Source organism: Asterias amurensis, chromosome 10, assembly GCF_032118995.1.
Source record: "Asterias amurensis chromosome 10, ASM3211899v1".
In the NCBI taxonomy this organism is placed as follows: Eukaryota; Metazoa; Echinodermata; class Asteroidea; order Forcipulatida; family Asteriidae; genus Asterias; species Asterias amurensis.
Genome location: NC_092657.1, coordinates 12,651,818 through 12,673,072, shown reverse-complemented (window position 1 = coordinate 12,673,072; position 21,255 = coordinate 12,651,818). Strand labels below are relative to the sequence as shown.

At 38.1% G+C, this 21,255-nt stretch overlaps 1 protein-coding gene across 1 annotated transcript in view; it reads right to left on the bottom strand.

The window, feature by feature from the left end:
- Positions 1 to 20,043, bottom strand: part of LOC139942695 (uncharacterized) — a 65,533-nt gene extending 45,490 nt beyond the window's left edge. Inside the window, exons 1-19 of the mRNA XM_071939499.1 lie at positions 19,995 to 20,043; positions 18,825 to 18,884; positions 16,633 to 17,781; positions 15,393 to 15,500; positions 14,020 to 14,292; positions 13,367 to 13,639; positions 12,703 to 12,975; positions 11,945 to 12,208; positions 10,656 to 10,919; positions 9,857 to 9,921; positions 8,585 to 8,674; positions 7,129 to 7,302; positions 5,999 to 6,184; positions 4,560 to 5,004; positions 3,879 to 4,058; positions 3,417 to 3,527; positions 2,595 to 2,821; positions 1,651 to 1,729; positions 853 to 1,017 (exon numbers count right to left, since the gene is read on the bottom strand). Of these exons, the coding sequence (XP_071795600.1) occupies positions 853 to 1,017; positions 1,651 to 1,729; positions 2,595 to 2,821; positions 3,417 to 3,527; positions 3,879 to 4,058; positions 4,560 to 5,004; positions 5,999 to 6,184; positions 7,129 to 7,302; positions 8,585 to 8,674; positions 9,857 to 9,921; positions 10,656 to 10,919; positions 11,945 to 12,208; positions 12,703 to 12,975; positions 13,367 to 13,639; positions 14,020 to 14,292; positions 15,393 to 15,500; positions 16,633 to 17,781; positions 18,825 to 18,884; positions 19,995 to 20,043 (4,435 nt within the window). The remainder of the gene's footprint in view (positions 1 to 852; positions 1,018 to 1,650; positions 1,730 to 2,594; positions 2,822 to 3,416; positions 3,528 to 3,878; positions 4,059 to 4,559; positions 5,005 to 5,998; positions 6,185 to 7,128; positions 7,303 to 8,584; positions 8,675 to 9,856; positions 9,922 to 10,655; positions 10,920 to 11,944; positions 12,209 to 12,702; positions 12,976 to 13,366; positions 13,640 to 14,019; positions 14,293 to 15,392; positions 15,501 to 16,632; positions 17,782 to 18,824; positions 18,885 to 19,994) is intronic.
- Between the last annotated feature and the right edge of the window lie 1,212 nt (positions 20,044 to 21,255).

Here is a 21,255-nt window from a genome sequence, read left to right as displayed (position 1 = left end):
TTACCTAAACTTTTTCAGTGACTACATCGAGGGACCTAGGCCCAATTTCATGGCTCTGCTTACTGTAAGCACAGAATCGGCGCTTACGGAAGCAGGGAATTCTGTGCTTACGACAAGCGTAGTTCACAGGTTAGGGTTGAACTTTGACTTCTGCGCGTGCGTTCTCCACGTTACAAAGGCAATCTACGCTTACAAGGCTAGCACATAAATTCGTCACTTGCTTGTAAAAGGGGATCGTGATCCTAAGCGCAGAATTCGGCGGTAAGCAGAGCATGAAATTGGGCCCAGTAGCTTGTCAATTCACGAGAGTCCTCCAGTGTTTTCACTTGTCCGTGGCAGGGAGGCACTTCTCAACACTGAACGTTTAGCCAACTGGACACACAAGTACAGGTGACTAGTCCTCGAAAGTTTTAACTAGCATTTAAATACACTGGACACTTATGGTGATTGTCAAAGACCAGTCTTCTCACTTGGTGTATCTCAACATATGCACAGAATAACAAACCTGTGAAAATTTGGACTCAATTGGTCGTCGAAATTGCGAGATAATAATGGAAGAAAAAACAGATGGTTGATTTCGAGACCTCACGCATGAGGTCTCGAAATCAATTCAAATATTTTACTGAGAAATTCCTTCTTTCTCAAAAACTTCTATACTTCAGAGGGAGCTGTTTCTCACAATGTTTTATACTATCAACAGCTATATATCCATTGCTCATTACAAAGTAAGTTTTTATGCTAACAATTCCTTTGAGTAATTACCAATAGTGTCTAGTGCCTTTAAGTGCCAATTAACACTTAACCTGTTCATAACACTCACGAAAAGTCTGAAATAAGTCTGGATGACCTTACCCATCAGTCCTTTAGTTCGAGTTTTGTATTCGTCGTCAATCCGGAACGTGATGTCACAAAAACTGTTGTTTATACCCACGGCAAACCCAATGTTTTCTATGTAGTTAGCAGCCACTTTCAATGGGTTCTCCTCAAGAGTCACAGTTAGGTTACCTATCATGACACCTGCAAAATATTTCAGTTGTATAATTAGTCCAAGGGATTAAGTGCAAAAAATAGTTAAGGGTCTGATGTTTTGACCCTAGCCGAGTTTTTCTCAAAGGCTAACATTTTACAGAAAGATAGGTTATTGAAGTTACGAATTCTGAGGCCCAATTATGTAGCACCTTGTAACGGCACATTCAGCTGCCACAGCCAGGAACACCGGGGCTAACCCCTTCTCTTTTCGATAAGTGCACTGGGCTCTTTTACGTGCGTAACACAACACATGGGACCAAGGGCTTTACATCTCATTCGAAGGAAGAAGCTGTGGTTAAGCATCTTGCTTACGGACACAAGTGTCACGGCTGGGGATGTGAACCCACACTCTGCTGATCAGAAACACCAGAGTTTGAATTTGGAGTTCTTAACCGCTCGGCCACGACACTTCCACAGCAGAGAAGGCATACTCCCACGAGAGCTGAGCTGGTTTAAGGATTAAATGGCCTTGTAACTGGTGCAGTGATGGTCAGAATCAAGAGTGTCCAATTTTTTTCACAATTTTTTTTACAAATTTATCTTTTGTTCTTGCCGCCACAAACAAAAACAACAACCAAGTAACTTTTAGTTGATTAAATGGTGCATATAGATGTGTTTTACCTTCCGTCGTGGGTACTATCACTTCCCCATTAACTGTTGTAATAAGACCATCGGCAGCAGCATTTGCTTTTATCTCAATCTGCAATACCGAAGAACAAAAACAAATTATCAATTGCATCCTTATTGAGCACACCCTTATATTATTCCACTTTCTAAACGATTTCCCGTTGAGGTACAACTTTAACAAAGAAAACCTCGGAGAAACCTTATTTCCTTTGTGTAGAGGACCACTATTTTTGCAATTTAAGTCTCCCTGATCCTAACTTGAAGACTTGAGGGGGTCCACATACAGTCTACATAAAGTAAAAAAGCTTTATTTATTTATTTATTTTACAAATCCACAAAAAAAAACAAAAAGCAATCTTCAGTTCTAGATGTGGCAGTAGGATAACCCAAACTAGGGAAGCCATGCCCACACCAGGGCCCAATTTCATAGAGCTGCTTAGCACTACAATTTTATTGACATGAAATTTCTTCCATGATAAAAACAGGTACCAACAAAATTGGTTGCATATTGCTTGTTACTGGTATTCAGCTGTTGTTTGCTTATCCTAAAAATCACGTGGAAATTTGGTTGGTAAGGCAAAACAAATCATGCTAAGCAACTTTGTGTGCTAATAGCAGCTCTATGAAATTGGGCCCAGATAAGGAATGAAAATCCAATCCACATATAGCAGGATTCCAACTGGATATATAGACGATGTGACCTCTGACGTCACTTGAAAACATAACATGATTTGCTCTTATACCGCCGAGCAAAACCTTTGTGTTTTGGCATTCAGCTAGAAAGTACACGCAATCTTACCATGACTATACGCGTGTTTTTCCCCGGCGAAACATGACCTGAGAGCTTTGAATGTAAACATAGGTCACATCGTTTATATAACAACATTAAGCAGACCTGATTTCCAGATGGTGTTATAACAAATCTGATTTTCACTCACCCTTTCGCCACCAACAATCTCAGCAGCAAACCCACTTAAGTAAGTGGCGTCAGTGAGTTGTTGTGTTTCTGTGTTGAGAGCCCGCTTAGTCCTAATCTGCAACTCAAACATTTTCTGCCCATTTGTAGGCTGATCGTCCACAATCAGCATAGAGAACTCTCCAAGGCCATTGAACGTGTAGCCGACACTATCGAGGGTCATGATATGTGGGTCTCCAAAGAACCAGGCTGAGGGTTAAGAAGAATCATTATTTCTAGATGATAAAAATGTCACTACATCAACGTGCCACGATTGTTTTCCAAAAACGGACTCCAAAGTAAAAATATTTTCACATTTGAAACCTTAGATGAATGTGATGTTGCACAAACTTAATGCAGCTAACAACATCAGAAACACCATCAAGTGAACAACTTTTCTTAACGAAAGTATACTTAGTTCTTGTATTTCTTATGAAACATGACCTACAACTTTAGGTGTGACTGCAACTCAAACAGACCAACAGAAACACTACAGCTCGAGTCTGGTGCACTTGGGCACTAAGCCAAAACTAACAACAGTGTGCGCATTCAGAAAATATCTATAGAGGGGCTTGGGAAAATAATTTTGCTGTTGGTGGGTAGGAGTGCAATCCATCTATAGGGGCTTTTTGGTCAAATTAGGTTTTGTAAGGCACTTATTGTCCGACAGATAGAGCCCTAACTGGTTACATGTCATTGACATTTATATGGTAACTTTTTGAAACTTTATGATAAACAGAATTATGGAAAATTGTATGGAATTGTATGGAAAATACTAGTAAGCATGCATTAGTCAAGTACTTACCCCAAAATGGCGGCCTGTATCTCCAACAGCTCATGGGGGGCCTAAAGCGCTCATAGATGTAACACAGGTTTGATTGTACACAACAGTGTTGCCGGGGCAGAAACTCCTCATCTGTTCAGAAAACAATTCCAAAATGGTCATATATTTATACACAAAATATACTTTTTGAGTAGATTGCTTAACATTTGTGTCCGTCGTTTTTTAAGCCTTGTAGGAACGTTTATGTTTGTGAATACACAACCTGTGAATTTACAACCTGGAACGTTATTTTGTGATGTATTGCATCTCATGCAATGGAGAGCAGTTTTTCTGACATTGAAAGAAGAAATATTTGTTGAATGGCAGCTTCATCCTCTCTGATTGTAACATATTGCCATCTTTCAATTCTTGAAAATATTTTCACCATTGCATGCACTCATAAACATTCAAAACTTTTCATAAATTGCCAAAACTCATGCTCACCAAACCATTGTTGATAATAAAAGCTCACTCTGTAGAAAAAAGGGCTCACTGGATATGTCTCAAACACTGATGCACTTAGTGCACTTCTTACACCAACTATAATGCTACCGTAGAATAAATCGTAGCAGCACCGAGGACCAGCTAACCAAGGCCATTGAAAAGTTCGCACAAAACAAAAAGCTGTAAAGAGATAAATATAATATAAAAGACCTTGTTCATCAGTAGGTTATAAAACTACTATGTGATGTATATACAAAGTACCTGCCAGCCAATAACCCCCCCCCACCCCAACACCTTTTGAAAAGTAGTCAACTTTGCCCACCTCCCCCGCCCCAATTTTTAATGAGCTGTAAACCTAACTGACAACTCTGTATTATTCGCACCTTTACATTTCTCAAATTAATCTTGTTCATATAACAAATCACAGGAATTAACACCAAACGTAGGTTAGTATAGATCCCCGAACAATAAACTGGTAATGGCCCACGATGCACATTTCACCGGTCCCACTGCAGTATATTGCGAGTCACCGCTGGTGGTGCGGTCAGCAATCAAAGTATATAACTCTAAAATTGAAATCAGGAAAATAAATTAATAGATAAATTGATATTTTTTCTTCTTAGATTATATAAAAACATTCTAATAAGCAAATCAGAATTTGGTCAATGCCGTTTTACTCACATACGCCAGAACTTCCTTGTGTTGGTAATGATGTCTCAAAGCCTATATAAGTGAAGCGGAAGTCTAACCATGCCATAGTCCAAGAACAAGGACAGGTGTGGGCAGTAAACAAATAAGAAAATATCCATGACCTGGAAAATGACTGCCTTGATGCCCAGTTTGTACAGAACAAACGTGGATTTTGGTAATTCTGTGGGAGCTTGTCGATATGGAACACCCATCGTCCTTGAAGCCCAGAATTCCCATTGTCGCGTCCTGGCTTGAAAATATTAGATACACCTTGCACATGAAAATGCTCATTTAATAGTCCGTATGAGTATCCAAGGATGACATTGCTGTCAAAGAGCATTGCAGGGTTCCAATTCATGTGCGATGGATGGTAGTTCATGATGGCAAAACCATGATTTGAATCCGTCACAATTATGACTTGGAATGTGTTGGTCTCCTAATAAAAGGAAAATATCAGATTATTCAAGCTAAAACCATTTTTCACCTCAATCAATTTTGGAAATTATTTTCCCTGCATTAATATTGAGAAGTTGTGTGAAAAATCCCAAACATATTGAGATTAAAATCATTTTATGCTGTTTTCACTGAAAGTGTGATGTATTGTCCAACAAATCTGATCTAGTTTTGGTTGTTTTTTGTTAAACATTAGAAGATAAGAATGAATGCTTTAAACAATTTATGATTTAATTTCCCTTTAAGGTTAATACTACAAAGACTTTTACGTCATACCAATTCAAGCTAATTGGTCTCCAAAAATTCAGTAAAACAAGTAATATTGCTATCATAACATCTCCTAATAATAAAAAGAACAGCAGTTCTTCTAGTGCTCCATCAGAACCAATGCCACTGAGCTGTGTTTGGGTTTCGTGAACAATAAAGGATCTACATGTACATGTATTAAAGGGACTCATTGCCTTGGAATGGTCGAGTTGGTCGATATGGTTAGATAGAAGTTTTAAAAGTACAATACAATAATCCACATAAACATGCCTCTAAATTGCATGGTTTTCCCTTTTTTGGCCATTTTATGGAGTCAAAACTCAACTCCACAAGATGGCGTGCCGTGTTAGTTCATGAAATTTTTATCGCAAACCATGCCAATTTAAGGGAAATTTGTGTGGAACTTTACTCTTAAAACATCTTTCTAACCTTATGCTTAACAAACGGTTTCAAACGGTTTTCATAGACCAACTCGCCCGATCCAAAGCAATGTGTCCCATTCAAGTTACCATGTTGATGAGGCAGTGCAATACCTAACCTATTTAAATCCCATCCAAAGGACAAAGCATCTAACTGTTGCAAAAATGTTTGCTACAGGACACAAGGTCTAAAATAAGGACCGGAAACTGAACCCATGCCCTTACCCAAACTAGCTGCAATTGGCCATTACTGACATGTACAAGTCCCATAACATAAACATTTGTACTCACATATTGGGTGTCTACTGCTGTTGGAATGGCTTGAGCAGGTCGTACATTTACCCATGTAATAACGAGTGCCCATGTTGCGCTGAAGTATGGGTATTGAGCGGACAGATCAGGATGTTCAGACACCATCGCACTGATGGTGCTAAGTTCTGCAGCTTTGTTAAAACCCGGAGCTGCAGCATCAATATCCTTTGAAGAATAAACACAAACACACACACACACAAATGGTCAAAGAATGCAGACTCTATACTTAAATGCGCAGTTATTATGCAATGTTGTTCTATAAAGTGCCCAGCAGTCACTTGTTTATGCCTACAGTTTGTTTGTTGATTGTTGGACAACGGCATTGCGTTCACCTGAACAACCTTACAGATCCAGTTTGTGAGATCCTGCTTGTGTTGCTCTTTTGTTTGAACAAATAATTCCATTGTGGGGTACATTGTTTGTTCCATTGTGTTAAAAACACAATGGTACTCTCATAAGCTAGCTCACATTTGACCTAATGTGGCATCCCGGCAATTGTAGCGTACACCCTAAAGGACCGCTAGGAATACAAACTGCAGAATGCTGAGTGGGTCAATGCATCTCAATGAGTCAACATGTATGTCCATTGCAGTTTTTTAGCATGTGATTCGAAACAAAAAAATTATAACAAGGCACACAAGTATGCCAAAATTTGTCAGACAAATATTACTTAATAGATCAACCAAAAAAACAAAGTACAAATGCCTCAATGGCTGATGCTACAGTCCATTGGAGTCCATTCTTTAGAACTTGGTCTCAGAGCACCATGACTTGGACTTGGAATCCCCCCACAGACTCGGACAATTTAAATACTTTAGTTCCCAATGGACGGATCTGCAATCTGGTCCTCTAGAACCCCCCAGCCACTTTTATTTGGACAGAAACCCATGTTTCACATAACACCTTGAGTCTTTGCAAGACGTGGAAAGCAAGTCCGAAAATATTTTCTAATATAAATCATGAAATACAAAAAGGTTCAAAAAGTATTTCAAATGGTCTTCCAGTCGACGATGGAGCCAGTGTGCGTGAAGTCGACCTGGCTTCACATTGATATTTAAAAAAAAAAAAATAGATAATTTTTTGAATATTTACAAGTAGAAATATTTTACCTGGTAAAAGACGTTGTTGTCGTTATTGAATACTGTACTGTCTACGTCAGCCCAAAATGGCGCCAAGATGTTCGCATCCTCGTAATCAGAGAAGACCAGTTGACCAGGAGTTGGGAAGCTGCGTTTCTGAAGATGTTGCTCATTACTAAATATGATCACACCATCCTCTGTGAACTGTTAAAGAAAAAATCACCAGGTATTGCAGTTCTGAATCAAATAGACTTTGAGGCTGACGATCGAGTTGTATATTGGATGCAGACATTTTTTCCTTAATCCAACGTCATATCGGAAAATATTAATCCTCTAGCAAACTCTATTCTGTTTTGACATTTGCAGTTTCTTTGTGGTGTAACATAGTCCAAAGTTGTGTTGGCGTAGTTGCAAGGTAGGCCTACATGCAAATGCATATTCCACTTATGATGGGTAAGTTACCAAACATTTAAGACAAAAAATTACAGAGCAGTTGACCAATCAGCAGCCAGGAAAATGGATTAAATATTGAACCTTTTTTATAATCATCATCATCATGTTGTCAGTTGCAAAGCAGCAAAGACTGCTTTCATAACTTGACAGCTGCTCGTCAGATGGCCCTTTCGGTTGATATGGATCTCTATGACTCTGGGTCAATTTCCATAAAGAAAGAAAGCCCTACATGTACCCTACATGTAGGTAGGTTTACATTAGACTCTTTTGGATACATGGTGATTAATACTTTATTATTATTATAATTATTATTATTATTATTTATTTTGGCCATTTCAAAAAGTACAATAACAATACATGTATTTGCAAATAAAGTTTTATTTATGGGAAACAAATAAACAACCATGTTGGACAGCTAGACTACACGTACATGTGTGTAGGCATACAGGCTACAAATAGCAAATAAAGCACTGGTCCTTAATAAGTTAGTCCTTAATGAAGATGACTGACAGCAAGGTTCGGATACAGCAATGAACATGTGAAGAATAGATGAGAGATGAGGGTAGATTGGGTAAGGACAGAAAATAGGGGGGGAGAGGGAACAGCAGGGAACTAGAAACAGAGACAACCTATTACAAGCTGGCCAGGATGATAAATACTTAACTTCAAAAGCCATCGGAGCCTTGACATCCTCAAGTTTGTAATCCATATATGCACAAAAGAGTTATTGACCTGACGGTTCGACCTTAGCAGCATACCTGTTTATTTGTGTCGTATTGTCATTTATAGCCCTTGAGAAAGACTCTCCCAGGATCCAAACGTCAGGTCATTAACTATTGTTTCGAATATTTTGTTCATTTATCCTTTATAAGGTTGGTGAGTTGTTTGCAACAGGTAATTCATCCTCTCGATAGAATATGCCGTACAAGAATTAGCCAATTAAAGGTGCAATAACATTTCTTTGCCCATGGAATATGCGACTCCAAATATGCTTTACTCTTATATTTGGGCTAAATATGAATAATGTACTTACATAAATTTTTTCGAAGATACTATCAGCATATGGAAAATAGTTTGGTGGGTAGAAGGTTTCTGATCGTAAATCGGTAAGAGCCTGTCGTCTCTGTTGGGGAAAACACAAAATACTATAATGAAGGGGTGAGAGTTAATCGTGACCAAAAAGTCTATAAATTGTATCAAGATCTTAGAAAGTACGCTGAAATGATGGCACTTCAACCCGTTCAAAATGCCATATAGAGTTATAGATTTTAAGAATCTTTTGGGAACAGTATTTCTAGTGCTAATAAAGTAATTACAATGGAAAACTGGCCAACAGTTTGGCCAATCGCAGGCCAAACATGGGAGGATCTCCATGAGCGTGGTTTGGTCAGGGTGGGATCTACTACATAGGTTGGGAAGCTGCATTCTCTCCCAAAACCTATTCTGAACATGTTCGAAATAAGTGTAGCCAAACCATAAGCGGGCCAAAGTCTTACAAAGAAGTAGTGGGAACGCCATTATCGAACACGCAGCGTGGTAGCATCATGGTGAGATATCTGTGGTCGTCATAAAAATGCAGCACAGTCAGCATTTATTTTGAAGTAGAAACAACCGCTTGGTCGGCATCGGTCTACATGTAGGTGTAGGGCAGCGAGTAACAATTTCGAAAAAAAACAGTGCAGTCTTTAAAATGTGAAACTGCTAGAATTTGATGGCGCTGGTGCCCAGACTTTTTGAAATTTGGGTGATCGGCATGGTTCTTCGTTAGGTAGGTACCACCGGGCACTCTATAGCAGTTAATACATCGTTCCAAAATGCAGGGGAGTGGGTTCACATCTCAACAGCCTATAGACTTTCCCCCAAGGACTCACTGAATGTACAATGCTGATCCCAAATCGATGTTAGGATAAACTGAAACAATAATCTGTGACTTCTTTTTAATATCCGAATGTCCAAAATGCTACAATAATGCCTGGGTGACTCGACAACAAAGCCTTCTATAGACCCGTTGCCTATGACGTCACACTCTCAAAAAGGAGGCAGATCATTGGACAATAGTTGTTCTCTGTGCGACCTCAGCGTACCTGTAGGGTTTTTCGCGTTATGCAAGAGAAAGCTATTGATTTCTTACACAATACAGAACGCGCTTCCGAACAATACACGTAATTTCGGGTGTCAACTCTCTTTTGTGCATGTGTATACGATTTTGACACCCAAAATGACACCCAGGTTGGCACATGTGAGTATGCTGCGCCAATTTTAAGGGGTCTATTTTACACACTATATAAAGATCAACTGCCCTTACCTGTTGAACAGCATTTGACAGTAAGCGATCCCCATAGGACCTTCCAAATGGCACAAAATTTAGAACTGGAAGAAAACCAAATTCACAAAATTGAAAAACTATGAACAAAAAATGGTAATTAACACCATTTTAAAAACAAAATATTACAGCAAATATTAAACAAATTAAAAACAGAAGTAGTCAATCTTAAAGATTTGAGAGTTTTTGGAAAAGGAAATACCAAATACCATTGATCTTATAAAATGTAACCAATTCCTTTTCTCCTGAAAAAAGGGTGAAAAAAAACAATAAAAAAATTGGGAATTCCCAGTCTTGAGAAAAACAACAACCTTGCAATAACAAGTGTTTTTTTCATAAACAGGCATGACTATTTGAATGGCAAGATCATCATCACCTTCAGAATAATCCTATCTCATATTTTAATCATTATGATATGATTATACGGTAAGGTAATAAGGATGCCTCACAAGTGAACCTCATCACTATAGCTCGCAAGCCTGAGGAACAGCTGTAAACTTGAGTGCTTGATTATGGGATCTAGTAATACCGGGGTTCACCCCTACTCTTCAAGGACAAGTGTTCTGTTTTGTCTTACTATCCTATAGTACACATGACCTAAGGCTTAATGTCCCATTCGTAGGACAAAGCAACTACGTTAAAGCACCTTGCTCAATGACATAAGTGCCAACCCACACTTATGCTGATCAGAAACACCAGAGCTTGAGTTTGGTGCTGTTAATCGCAGAGCCACGACAAGCAACTTCTGACAGGGGATGATAAAACAAGTTGTCTGTATTACCTTTGACGCTGACAGTGAAAGTACATCTTCCTTGATTAGAGACAGAATCTTGTGCTGTGCATGTCAACTCATTATCACCAACATTGAAAGTTCCACCTGAAACAACCACTCCACCGACAGAATTACGGCAAGAAACACTAATGCAGCAATCAATGTTATCAACGGCAGAGGGTTGTGGAGACCAGTCTACTTGAGCACTTGGTGTCCCCGGAAAAACAAACGTTTCTGAGCTGATTGGACACGTCACAGTCGGAGGTATCAAATCTTATAGAAAGAAAACAGATCAATAATTATATTAAAGAGAACAACTTATAATGCAAAGCTCCATTAAATAATTGCAGAGTTTGGAAACTTTATACATAGTTTTCAGTGAGTGTGAGAATTTGAATTGTCTAGTTTTCTTCAAGGATGAGCAGTTAATCTGCCTGGGGCAGTCAGTGGTTTGTTTTTGATCCAAATTAAAGTGTTTTGGTCTTTTTTGTACAACACAGAACACAAACGTCTACAGATTTACACAAGCTTGCACGGTTTAAAGCTCTAAAATAACTTTTGCTGAAGTGTTGTGGTTTTTGAGAAATGAGTTGAACATTTAAAAAAAAAAAAAAAAAAAAATCATTTTAGCTTGTAGAACGGATCTGCATGCGACTCTCGTGAAAACATTGCTATGTAATTTTCGCTTTTCAAAAACTTTATGACCGATAGAGGCTTAAACTAGTACAGTTTAATTATATTAAATGCAGCATCAGTCCAGATTTCTCCAGAAGACAATCAGAGACTATTGATTGAAACGTTACGTTGAAACCAAAGATTCTTTTCAGAACCATCCCAATTCAGATAGTCCTTACATGGTGTTACCGCAAACCTTTCCATATACATTATATTACATATATCTTCATTCACAGTGAGTAGGAATCAATGTCATGGTAACAAAGCGATTTACAAAAGGTAAAAAACACCTCTAAGTTCAGGCTCCACTTAGGGAAAGGAATTACATGGAGATACCAGGTGTACACTTGTAAAAACGAAAAGGATGTATTATTATGGCCTCTGTAATGTAAATGACAATGGATACCCTATTAAACATTAAATGTGTTTCATATTGTACACATAAACAACCACTCAAACAAACCAAAAATTATATGATCTTATAAAGAGTAATCAAGTCCTCTTTTTCAAAGTAAAAAATAGTGAAAGTTTTTAAAACAAAAAATTTAAGGAGTTTGCAGTGTTAAGAAAACAGCAAAATTACCAAATCAAATGTTATTCATAAAATAAGTTGACAATGTTACCTCTGACGGTGACAGTGAAAGTACACATTCCAATATTAGAAGAAGAATCTTGTGCTGTGCATGTAACATCATTGTTACCAACATTGTAAATTCCACCTGAAACAACCACTCCACCGACAGAATTACGACAAGAAACACTAATGCAGCAATCAACGCTATCAACGGCAGAGGGTTGTGAAGACCAGTCGACTTGAGCACTTGATGACCCAGTAGGCACAAGCGTTTCTGAGCTGATCGGACATGTCACAGTCGGAGATATCATATCTTGGAGAAAGAAAACACTGGTCAATAATTAAATTAAAGACACTGGACACCTTTGGTATTGTCGAAGACCAGTCTTCTCACTTGGTGTATCTCAACATATGCACATAATAACAAACCTGTGAAAATTTGAACTCAATTGGTCGTTGAAGTTGCGAGATAATAATGGAAGAAAAAACACCCTTGCCACACGAAGTTGTGTGCTTTCAGATGCTTGATTTCGGGACCTCAAAATCTAATTCTGAGGTCTCGAAATCAGATTCGTGGAAAAATACTCATTTCTCGAAAACTATGTTACTTCAGAGGACGCCGTTTCTCACAATGTTTTGTACTATCAACACCTATCCATTGCTTGTTACCAAGTAAGTTTTTGTGTTATTATCAACTTTGGAATTTTTCTTTTTCATATAACCCCCCCCCCCCCACCATCACTTAAAAAAATCTTGGTAATGGGCCTAACGCAAGTACAATATGATCAGCTCACAAAAAATACTTACCGATAACAGTGATGACAAACGCACAGGACCCTTCATTAAGGGCAGTATCAAAAGCTCTACAAGTTACTGTTGTTTCACCGACTTGGAAAGATCCACCAGAAATCACTTCATTGTCAAGACCGTCTTTACAAACAACACTGTCGGCATTAACTGTAGCATCAACAGCGTCAGTGGCATCTGGTGAAACTGACCAATCAACAAAAGCACTAGCCATTCCAGAAGTCAAATTGGTAGTTTCATCCATTGGGCAAGTTACATTTGGAGCAACATTGTCTGCCAAAAACAAAAAACAAAAAGTTTGTTAGCAAATACTCAACCTGGAAATTGGCAAATAATGTTTTAACATCACACATTAAGGGATCCACATTGGTTGTAGTATTGTTTGGACATTTTGACAATTATAGCTTCATTGTCCAACACAAACAAACCAAACAAGTATGTTTGCAACTACTCAACCTTTGGTAAATGATGTTCGAACAAAGAAAAAAAAAATGACTGTCACAAACAAAACTCATCACAATTCACCTGACACTTAATTAAGAAACGCCGTTTTAAATCAGAAACAATCAAGGTATTGAAAAACCCAAGTATTGCAAATAAATCCACCTTCTGTACAAAGAAATAAAAAACAAGTACAATATAATCAACTCACAAAATTACTTACCGATTACTGTGATGACAAATACACAGGATCCGTTATTAAGGACATTATCGCTAGCTCTACAAGTCACTGTTGTTACACCGGCTTGAAAAAATCCACCAGAAGTTACGACATCGCCAAGATGGTCTTCACAAACAACACTGTCTGCATTAACTGTAGCATCAACAACATCAATGGCATCTGGGGAAACTGACCAAGAAACAAGAGCACCAGCCATAGAAAGATCCACATTGGTAGTTTCAGCACTTGGACATGTGACAATAGGACTTTCGTTATCTGCATAAAACAAATCAAACAAGTATATTAGCAAATACTCAACTGTGGTGAAATAATGTTCAATCATCACAAAATCAGGGATCCACATTGTTTGGACATATTTGACACTTGGAGCTTCATTGTCCACCAAAAACAAAACAAACAAGTGTGTTAGCAAATACTCAACCTTTGGCAAATGTTGTTTGAACATCATAAAATCACAATGTTGAGTCTGTCACACACTAAACTTATTACAGGTTACCAATACCAGCGTTACCTGACACTAAATTAAAAAAAAACACCATTTAAAATCAGAAACAAGTATTGCAGATTAAGTCCAGCTTTTCTACAAACAAGTCAAAACACATATACAATACGATCAGCTCACAAAAAATACTTACCGATAACAGTGATGACAAACGCACAGGACCCTTCAATAAGGGCAGTATCAAAAGCTCTACAAGTCACTGTTGTTTCACCGGCTTGGAAAAATCCACCAGAAATCATAACATTGTCAAGACCGTCTTTACAAACAACACTGTCAGCATTAACTGTAGCATCAACAGCGTCAGTGGCAAATGGTGATCTTGACCAAGAAACAATGGCACCAGCCGTTCCAGAATCCACATTGGTAGTTTTATTAGTCGGACATGTGACAATTGGAGCTTCGTTGTCTGCCAAAAAAACAAAACAAGTATGTTAGCAAATACTCAACCTTTGCCAAATGATGTTCGAACAAAGAAAAATAAGAATGACTGTCACACAAAAAACTCATCACCACTCATCAGTGGTTGTCACGACAGTGGTTGGCACATCAGTGGTTGGCACATCAGTGGTTGCCACGACAGTGGTTGGCACATCAGTGGTTGGCAACTCAGGGGTTGGCACTTTAGTGGTTGCCACGACAGTCGTTGGCATATCTGTGGTGAAATATACATCAAGATTACAAGCCACATATCTTTGCAATTTCTTGTATCTTTTTTGTCAGCAGTCTAAATTGTTATTTTGGGCTTGGGTTGCATTGATAACGCATCTTATAATTAACCATTGTCAAGCTGTCTCATGCACCAGACTTAAGTAATCATATTGCCTGAGTGGGTTCGAGTCTTGGCAGCTGCACCGGTGTCCATGAATAAGACACTTTATCATAGTTTCTTTGACCTTTAAGTGGCAAATCTTAAGATGGACTCTTATCACAAAAGACAAGTTTCTTAGCCAAACGTTTCTGGCAATGGCAGCAAACTGCACTAAATCACCTCTAAACAATTAAAAGACCCTTTATAATAGTTTATGCAAGCCATTTTGATAGCATGGAGAATGATTGATATTTGAATGACAAGATTAAAATAAAAATTGAAATAACTCTTTGTCAAATAATTATTAAACCAAGGATGCCTCATAACTGTACTTCATTACTCAGTTCGTAAGCCAGAGAAAGAACTAGAGTGCACCCCGTGTGAAGTACAAATACCAGGGTTCAACCCTACTCTTTCAGGATAAGTGTTCTGGGTGCTTTTAAATGCACTACTAAATTTGTTAAGCTTTCATGTAATGTGACAATGAATATTCAAATAAACCTTTGTTTTGTTTCAATTTGTTTTTTACACATGAACACCCTCTCTAACAAACCAAAAACATAAGAAAAGAGTAAAGTAATATAAATGTACCAGATGAGATAAGTTTTTTTTCTGACAAAGGTAGAAAAACTTCATTCAATGTGTGCTTCACCCAGATTAATAGTCTGTACAATTTGTACTTTAAAACCCACTCTCACCTGTAAGCGTTGTTTGAGTTACATCAGTGGTTGTCACACAAGTGGTTGGCACATCAGTGGTTGTTGCTTCAGTCGTCACTGTGGTTGCTACTTTGGTGGATGCTGCCTCTATTGTAATTGTTTGGGGAAAAGGAAAAGACGAAATTTAATTTACTTTATAAAATACCTAAATCCCTGCTTCTTTTTTTTTAGGTTCTTACTGTCACAGCTCACCGGAATCTTGAACGCAATGGTGTTGAAACAAAAAGTACAACAAGATGAAAAGCCAATATTTTTTCATTGTGATTTCGGGACTTTCCGACAGACTTAAGAGTTACTTGGGGGCATGGGTTACATAGTAAGACCCCTTGAAGGATGACATTACTAGCACTGAGGGTTGAATAGAGCTCTGAAAGTCAGGAAATTGGATGATCTGTGCAAAATATGTTTGAGATAGATTAAGAGGTCTGAAACTATTTGCAATATAAATATTCAGTTTTGCCTCGAAATTGTGTGGTTTTCCTTTTACTTTGCGAACTAACACGGTCGGCCATTTATGGGAGTCAAAATTTTGACTCTCATAAATGGCCGACTGTGTTTGTCGACGAGGTACAAGGAAAATTACACAATTTCGAGTGATACTTGTGTGGATCATTATATTCTATCCTTAAAATATCTTTCTAATCATATGCATTTTATAACAAACGGTTACAAACGCTTTTCAAAGACCAACTCGACCAGTCCAAGGCAACGTGTTCCTTTAAGTAAAAACTATGTTAGTGGTGCCAATTTGAATGTGATATGGACCGCTAAATATGATTAAATACCATGATGTCAATTAAACATAATCAAGATTTAGAAGAAGAAAAGAAGTAGAACAAAAAATACAACACAGAGTTTGCCTTTTCAAACAACAAACATGTGATTATTGTTTGTGTGGTTGCTGCTTCAGTGTTTCAAGCCACTGTGGTTGCTGCATCTCTGATTGCAAGCTTTTAAATGCACTAATAAAACGAAAATTAAGGAGCTTTCCTGTTGTGACAATGAATCTTCGAAAGAACGGTACCTTTTTTTATTTACACATTAGCACCCTCTCTAACAAACCAAAAACACAAGAAAAGAGTAAAGTAATAATACATGTACCAGATGAGATAAATTTTTCTGTTTAAGGATGAAATACTTCATTCAATGTGAGCCTTGCCTAGATTCATGACCTGTTGCAATAAATTGTAAACATGTGTACTTTAAAACCCACTCTCACCTGTAGGCATTGCTTGAGTTACATCAGTGGTTGTCACATCAGTGGTTGGCACATCAGTGGTTGTCACATCAGTGGTTGGCACATCAGTGGTTGTCACATCAGTGGTTGGCACATCAGTGGTTGTCACATCAGTGGTTGTCACATCAGGGGTTGGCACATCAGTGGTTGTCACATCAGTGGTTGGCACATCAGTGGTTGGCACATTAGTGGTTGGCACATCAGTGGTTGGCACATCAGTGGTTGTCACATCAGTGGTAGGCACATCAGTGGTTGGCACATCAGTGGTTGGCACATCAGTGGTTGTCACATCAGTGGTTGTCACATCAGGGGTTGGCACATCAGTGGTTGTCACATCAGTGGTTGGCACATCAGTGGTTGTCACATCAGGGGTTGGCACATCAGTGATTGGCACATCAGTGGTTGGCACATCAGTGGTTGGCACATCAGTGGTTGGCACATCAGTGGTTGGCACATCAGTGGTTGTCACATCAGGGGTTGGCACATCAGTGGTTGTCACATGAGTGGTTGTCACATGAGTGGTTGTCACATCAGGGATTGGCACATCAGTGGTTGTCACAACACTGGTTGGCACATCAGTGGTTGTCACATCAGTGGTTGGCACATCAGTGGTTGGCACATCAGTGGTTGGCACATCAGTGGTTGTCACATCAGTGGTTGGCACATCAGTGGTTGGCACATCAGTGGTTGTCACATCAGGGGTTGGCACATCAGTGGTTGCCACATCAGTGGTTGGCACATCAGTGGTTGTCACATCAGGGGTTGGCACATCAGTGGTTGCCACATCAGTGGTTGCCACATCAGTGGTTGGCACATCAGTGGTAGGCACATCAGTCATTGGCACATCAGTGGTTGTCATATCAGTGGTTGACACATCAGTGGTTGGCACATCAGTGGTTGTCATATCAGTGGTTGTCACATCAGGGGTTGTCACACCAGGTATTGTTTTACCAGGGGTTGTTACATCAGGAGTTGTAACACCAGGGGTTGTCAAATCAGGGGTTGTCACACCAGGAGTTGTCACATCAGGGGTTGTCACATCAGGGGTTGTTGAACCAGGTGTTGTTCCACAAGGGCTTGTTACATCAGGAGTTGTCAAATCAGGGGTTTTCACATCAGGGGTTGTCAAAACTTGGGTTGTTACATCAGGGGTTGTTGAACCAGGTGTTGTTACACGAGGGGTTGTTACATCAGGAGTTGTCAAATCAGGGGTTGTCAAATCAGGGGTTGTCAGACCAGGAGTTGTCACATCAGGAGTTGTAACACCAGGGGTTGTCAAATCAGGGGTTGTAACATCAGTGGTTGAAATAAACCAATCAATAAACAATAAATTTATAAAAATAAATGAATCAGGCATATCACTTAGTAGCATCGCTTGACAAAATACAGCAGCCAAAAATTAATATGGTAGCAGTAAGTGGTGACTTTAAACTGAAGAATTTGTGGCCAGTTTGAATTAAAATGCTTGGCGACCATCTTTGAAAGAAATAACAATAATCCTCTTCTTGGAAAAACTTAGACGATCAACTGGTATTTTTTTTTTAGTTGGCCTAATTCACTGGCAGCAATAGTTAGGCCTTTTTCGTATCACATCCCAAAACATGTAAAATGTTAAATGCAAAATGGTTCATTCCATTATTTTGACAGGTGAATGGACAAACTGCATATAAAGATAAGGAACATGTACAGGATTAGATTATATATAAAACAAATCTAATAAGTTAACGTGGTCAAGTGGTTTGACTAAAGGACTTGCAATCACAAGGTTGTGGGTTTGAGTTTTCCTAGCTAACTGCTGATTTCAAAATGACTAGAATAAATATTGCCGTTACTTAACCACAATTTCTTGATTTGTACAATTCATAATCATAGACATTTAACCAATGTTTGTATACGAGAGATAAGCTGTTGCCAGCTTGGTGTTTATATCCCCTTGTGGGAGTTTGCTGAGTTACCTTGATGGAAAGATCATCTAAACAAACAACAAACAAACAAACAAACAAACAAACAAACAAAAACTAAACAAAAAAAACAAACCCCTTCTCAATGACATTACAAGACCCAAATGGTTTTAAAAGTATTTTCATTACAAGAGTTTCATTTGTCTCGAAAAATTAAAGTCACAGGGAAAACTGCATTGAATTTAAATTGGTAAATATTTTTTTTTTTTTTACCAGAGCACTCGCAGGTCACGTTATTAAGATCCTCGCCGAGACCACAAGTTATGGCACAATCTGAATAAAATTATGAAGGAAGAAAAGACAATTAGTGCCGAATGTATTTATGACCATAACAACTCATTTATGTAACATTCAACATAATCTTATCTGGAGATATTGAAACTAATCCTGTTTTATTCCCTTCTGCTCAAGCATCACATCCTGCAACCAACAACCCTCATCAAGAAACAATCATCTAGACATTTATCACCAAAATGTTAGAAGCATCAAGAATAAGTTGGACTGCCTCCACAGTGTGTTCTTGAGTAAGTTACATCCATTCACTGATTAACGAACCTGTGAGCGACCAATCTACCTCAAGGCTCTGATCCAAGGTGGCATTTGAACCAAGATCCACAGACGATGGTATTCTTAAAATACTCAAAGTTCCAAAAATGCAACAAGTCAATATATTGAAAACAAAACCTTGTTTTTTAAAGACACACAACTTTGTCTTTGATTTTTTTTTTCCGGAAAGGTAACAAATAAATAAAGTTCATTCTAGTAATACAACAATCCTTCAGAGAAATAATTCCATCTGAAATACAATCAAAGTAAACTAAATATTATATGAAGATCTCCTTAAAAAAAAAATGAACTGAGGGCTTACATTTTTTGTTCTTATTATTATTTCCTGTAGAACACACAAAGAACTACCTACAGGAAAACCAGCGAATAATAACGAGGAATTTGCTAAAAGCATTTTCCTAAAAATACCAAACGCATACGTGAAAAAAGAAACTTGATGGTTGTGTTTTATAAGTTCTTTCTGAACTAAGAAATGGAGATGTAGTTTCTAAGATGTTGTGGCAGATCATTCCAGAGCTATGAAGGAAAAGAAATCTCCTCAGCATGATTTTTAGTTAGAGCAATTTGTGTCTTTCTCATGCTCTTGTTACAAGTGACATGAGACAGGCAACATTTAAAGAATCTTTTTATTTTTGGGTCATTTTGTCCTTACACAAATCTTAAATTTTAAGCACTTTGCATTGACAGGCAAGATACTACAATGGTCATCTTGGAAATATCGCATTCTGTGTCATAGCTTTCAAATGTTTTCAAGAGTTTTCAAATTTCTTTTTGCAAAATGTTCTGCTCAAGCGAACTGAAAACATCAAGCCTTACCTGTACAAGTTGTTCCTGACCAGTTTCCATCGCAGTCACACTGACACATTGCATCAATCAATGTTCCACTATTTAAACAGGAGTTGATTGAACATTCTGCAATATTGTATAACAGACAACAATTCTTATAAATCATGCAGCATTAATCATCTGGTATGGATGCTCATCAATGATGTAAAAATAAAACTCAATTCTGCCTCCTTAAAGGCAATGGACACTATTACTCAAAATCACTGTTAGAATAAAAACTTACTTGATAACAAGCAATGGAGAGCTGTTGACAGTTTATAACATTGTGAGAAACAGCTCCCTCTTAAGTAACGTAGATTTGGAGAAAGAAGTAATTTTCCAAAAATTTGACCTCAGAATTAGATTTATTTTACGTCTCGAAATCAAGCATCGGAAAGCACACAACTTTGTGTGCCAAGGGTGTTTTTTCTACCAGTTTTATCTCGCAACTTCATCGACCAATTGAGTTCAAATTTTCACAGGTTTGTGAATTTGTGCATATGTATGAGATACACCAAGTGAAATGACTGGTCTTTAAAAGTTACCAAAGGTGTCCAGTCTCTTTAAGGCTATGAAGCTTTTATTTGTGAAATAAACCAATCAATAAACAATAAATTTATAAAAATAAATGAATCAGGCATATCACTTAGTAGCATCGCTTGACAAAATACAGCAGCCAAAAATTAATATGGTAGCAGTAAGTGGTGACTTTAAACTGAAGAATTGGTGGCCAGTTTGAATTAAAATGCTTGGCGACCATCTTTGAAAAAAATAACAATAATCCTCTTCTTGGAAAAACTTAGACGATCAACTGGTATTTAGTTTTACTTGGCCTAATTCACTGGCAGCAATAGTTAGGCCTTTTTCGTATCACATCACAAAACAGTGACAGTCATAAACAGTAGCAAACATTATTAACAAGTCAGAAGGGCAAAAATTAGGATTGGGTGAAGCCTTGGCTTTTGTACCCTAACCTATTGAGAGACTAACACTGCATGTACAACAAGGACAGACAAGGACAGACAAACACAAGTGTACCAACACTACCAAAAACGAGCCATCATTGAATTGACTAAAATCATGAAGGTGCAGTCTATCACATGGCCTATGCCACAGAAGAAATACATTACACAATGTGACTTTAGTGTCGTAACCTGTAGGCCTATAGGGAGATGCTTTTTTAAAAGAAGACAGTGAGGACATTTCACTTTGCCGTTTAACCAAATTTCGTTCTTGGAAAAACTTAGACGAT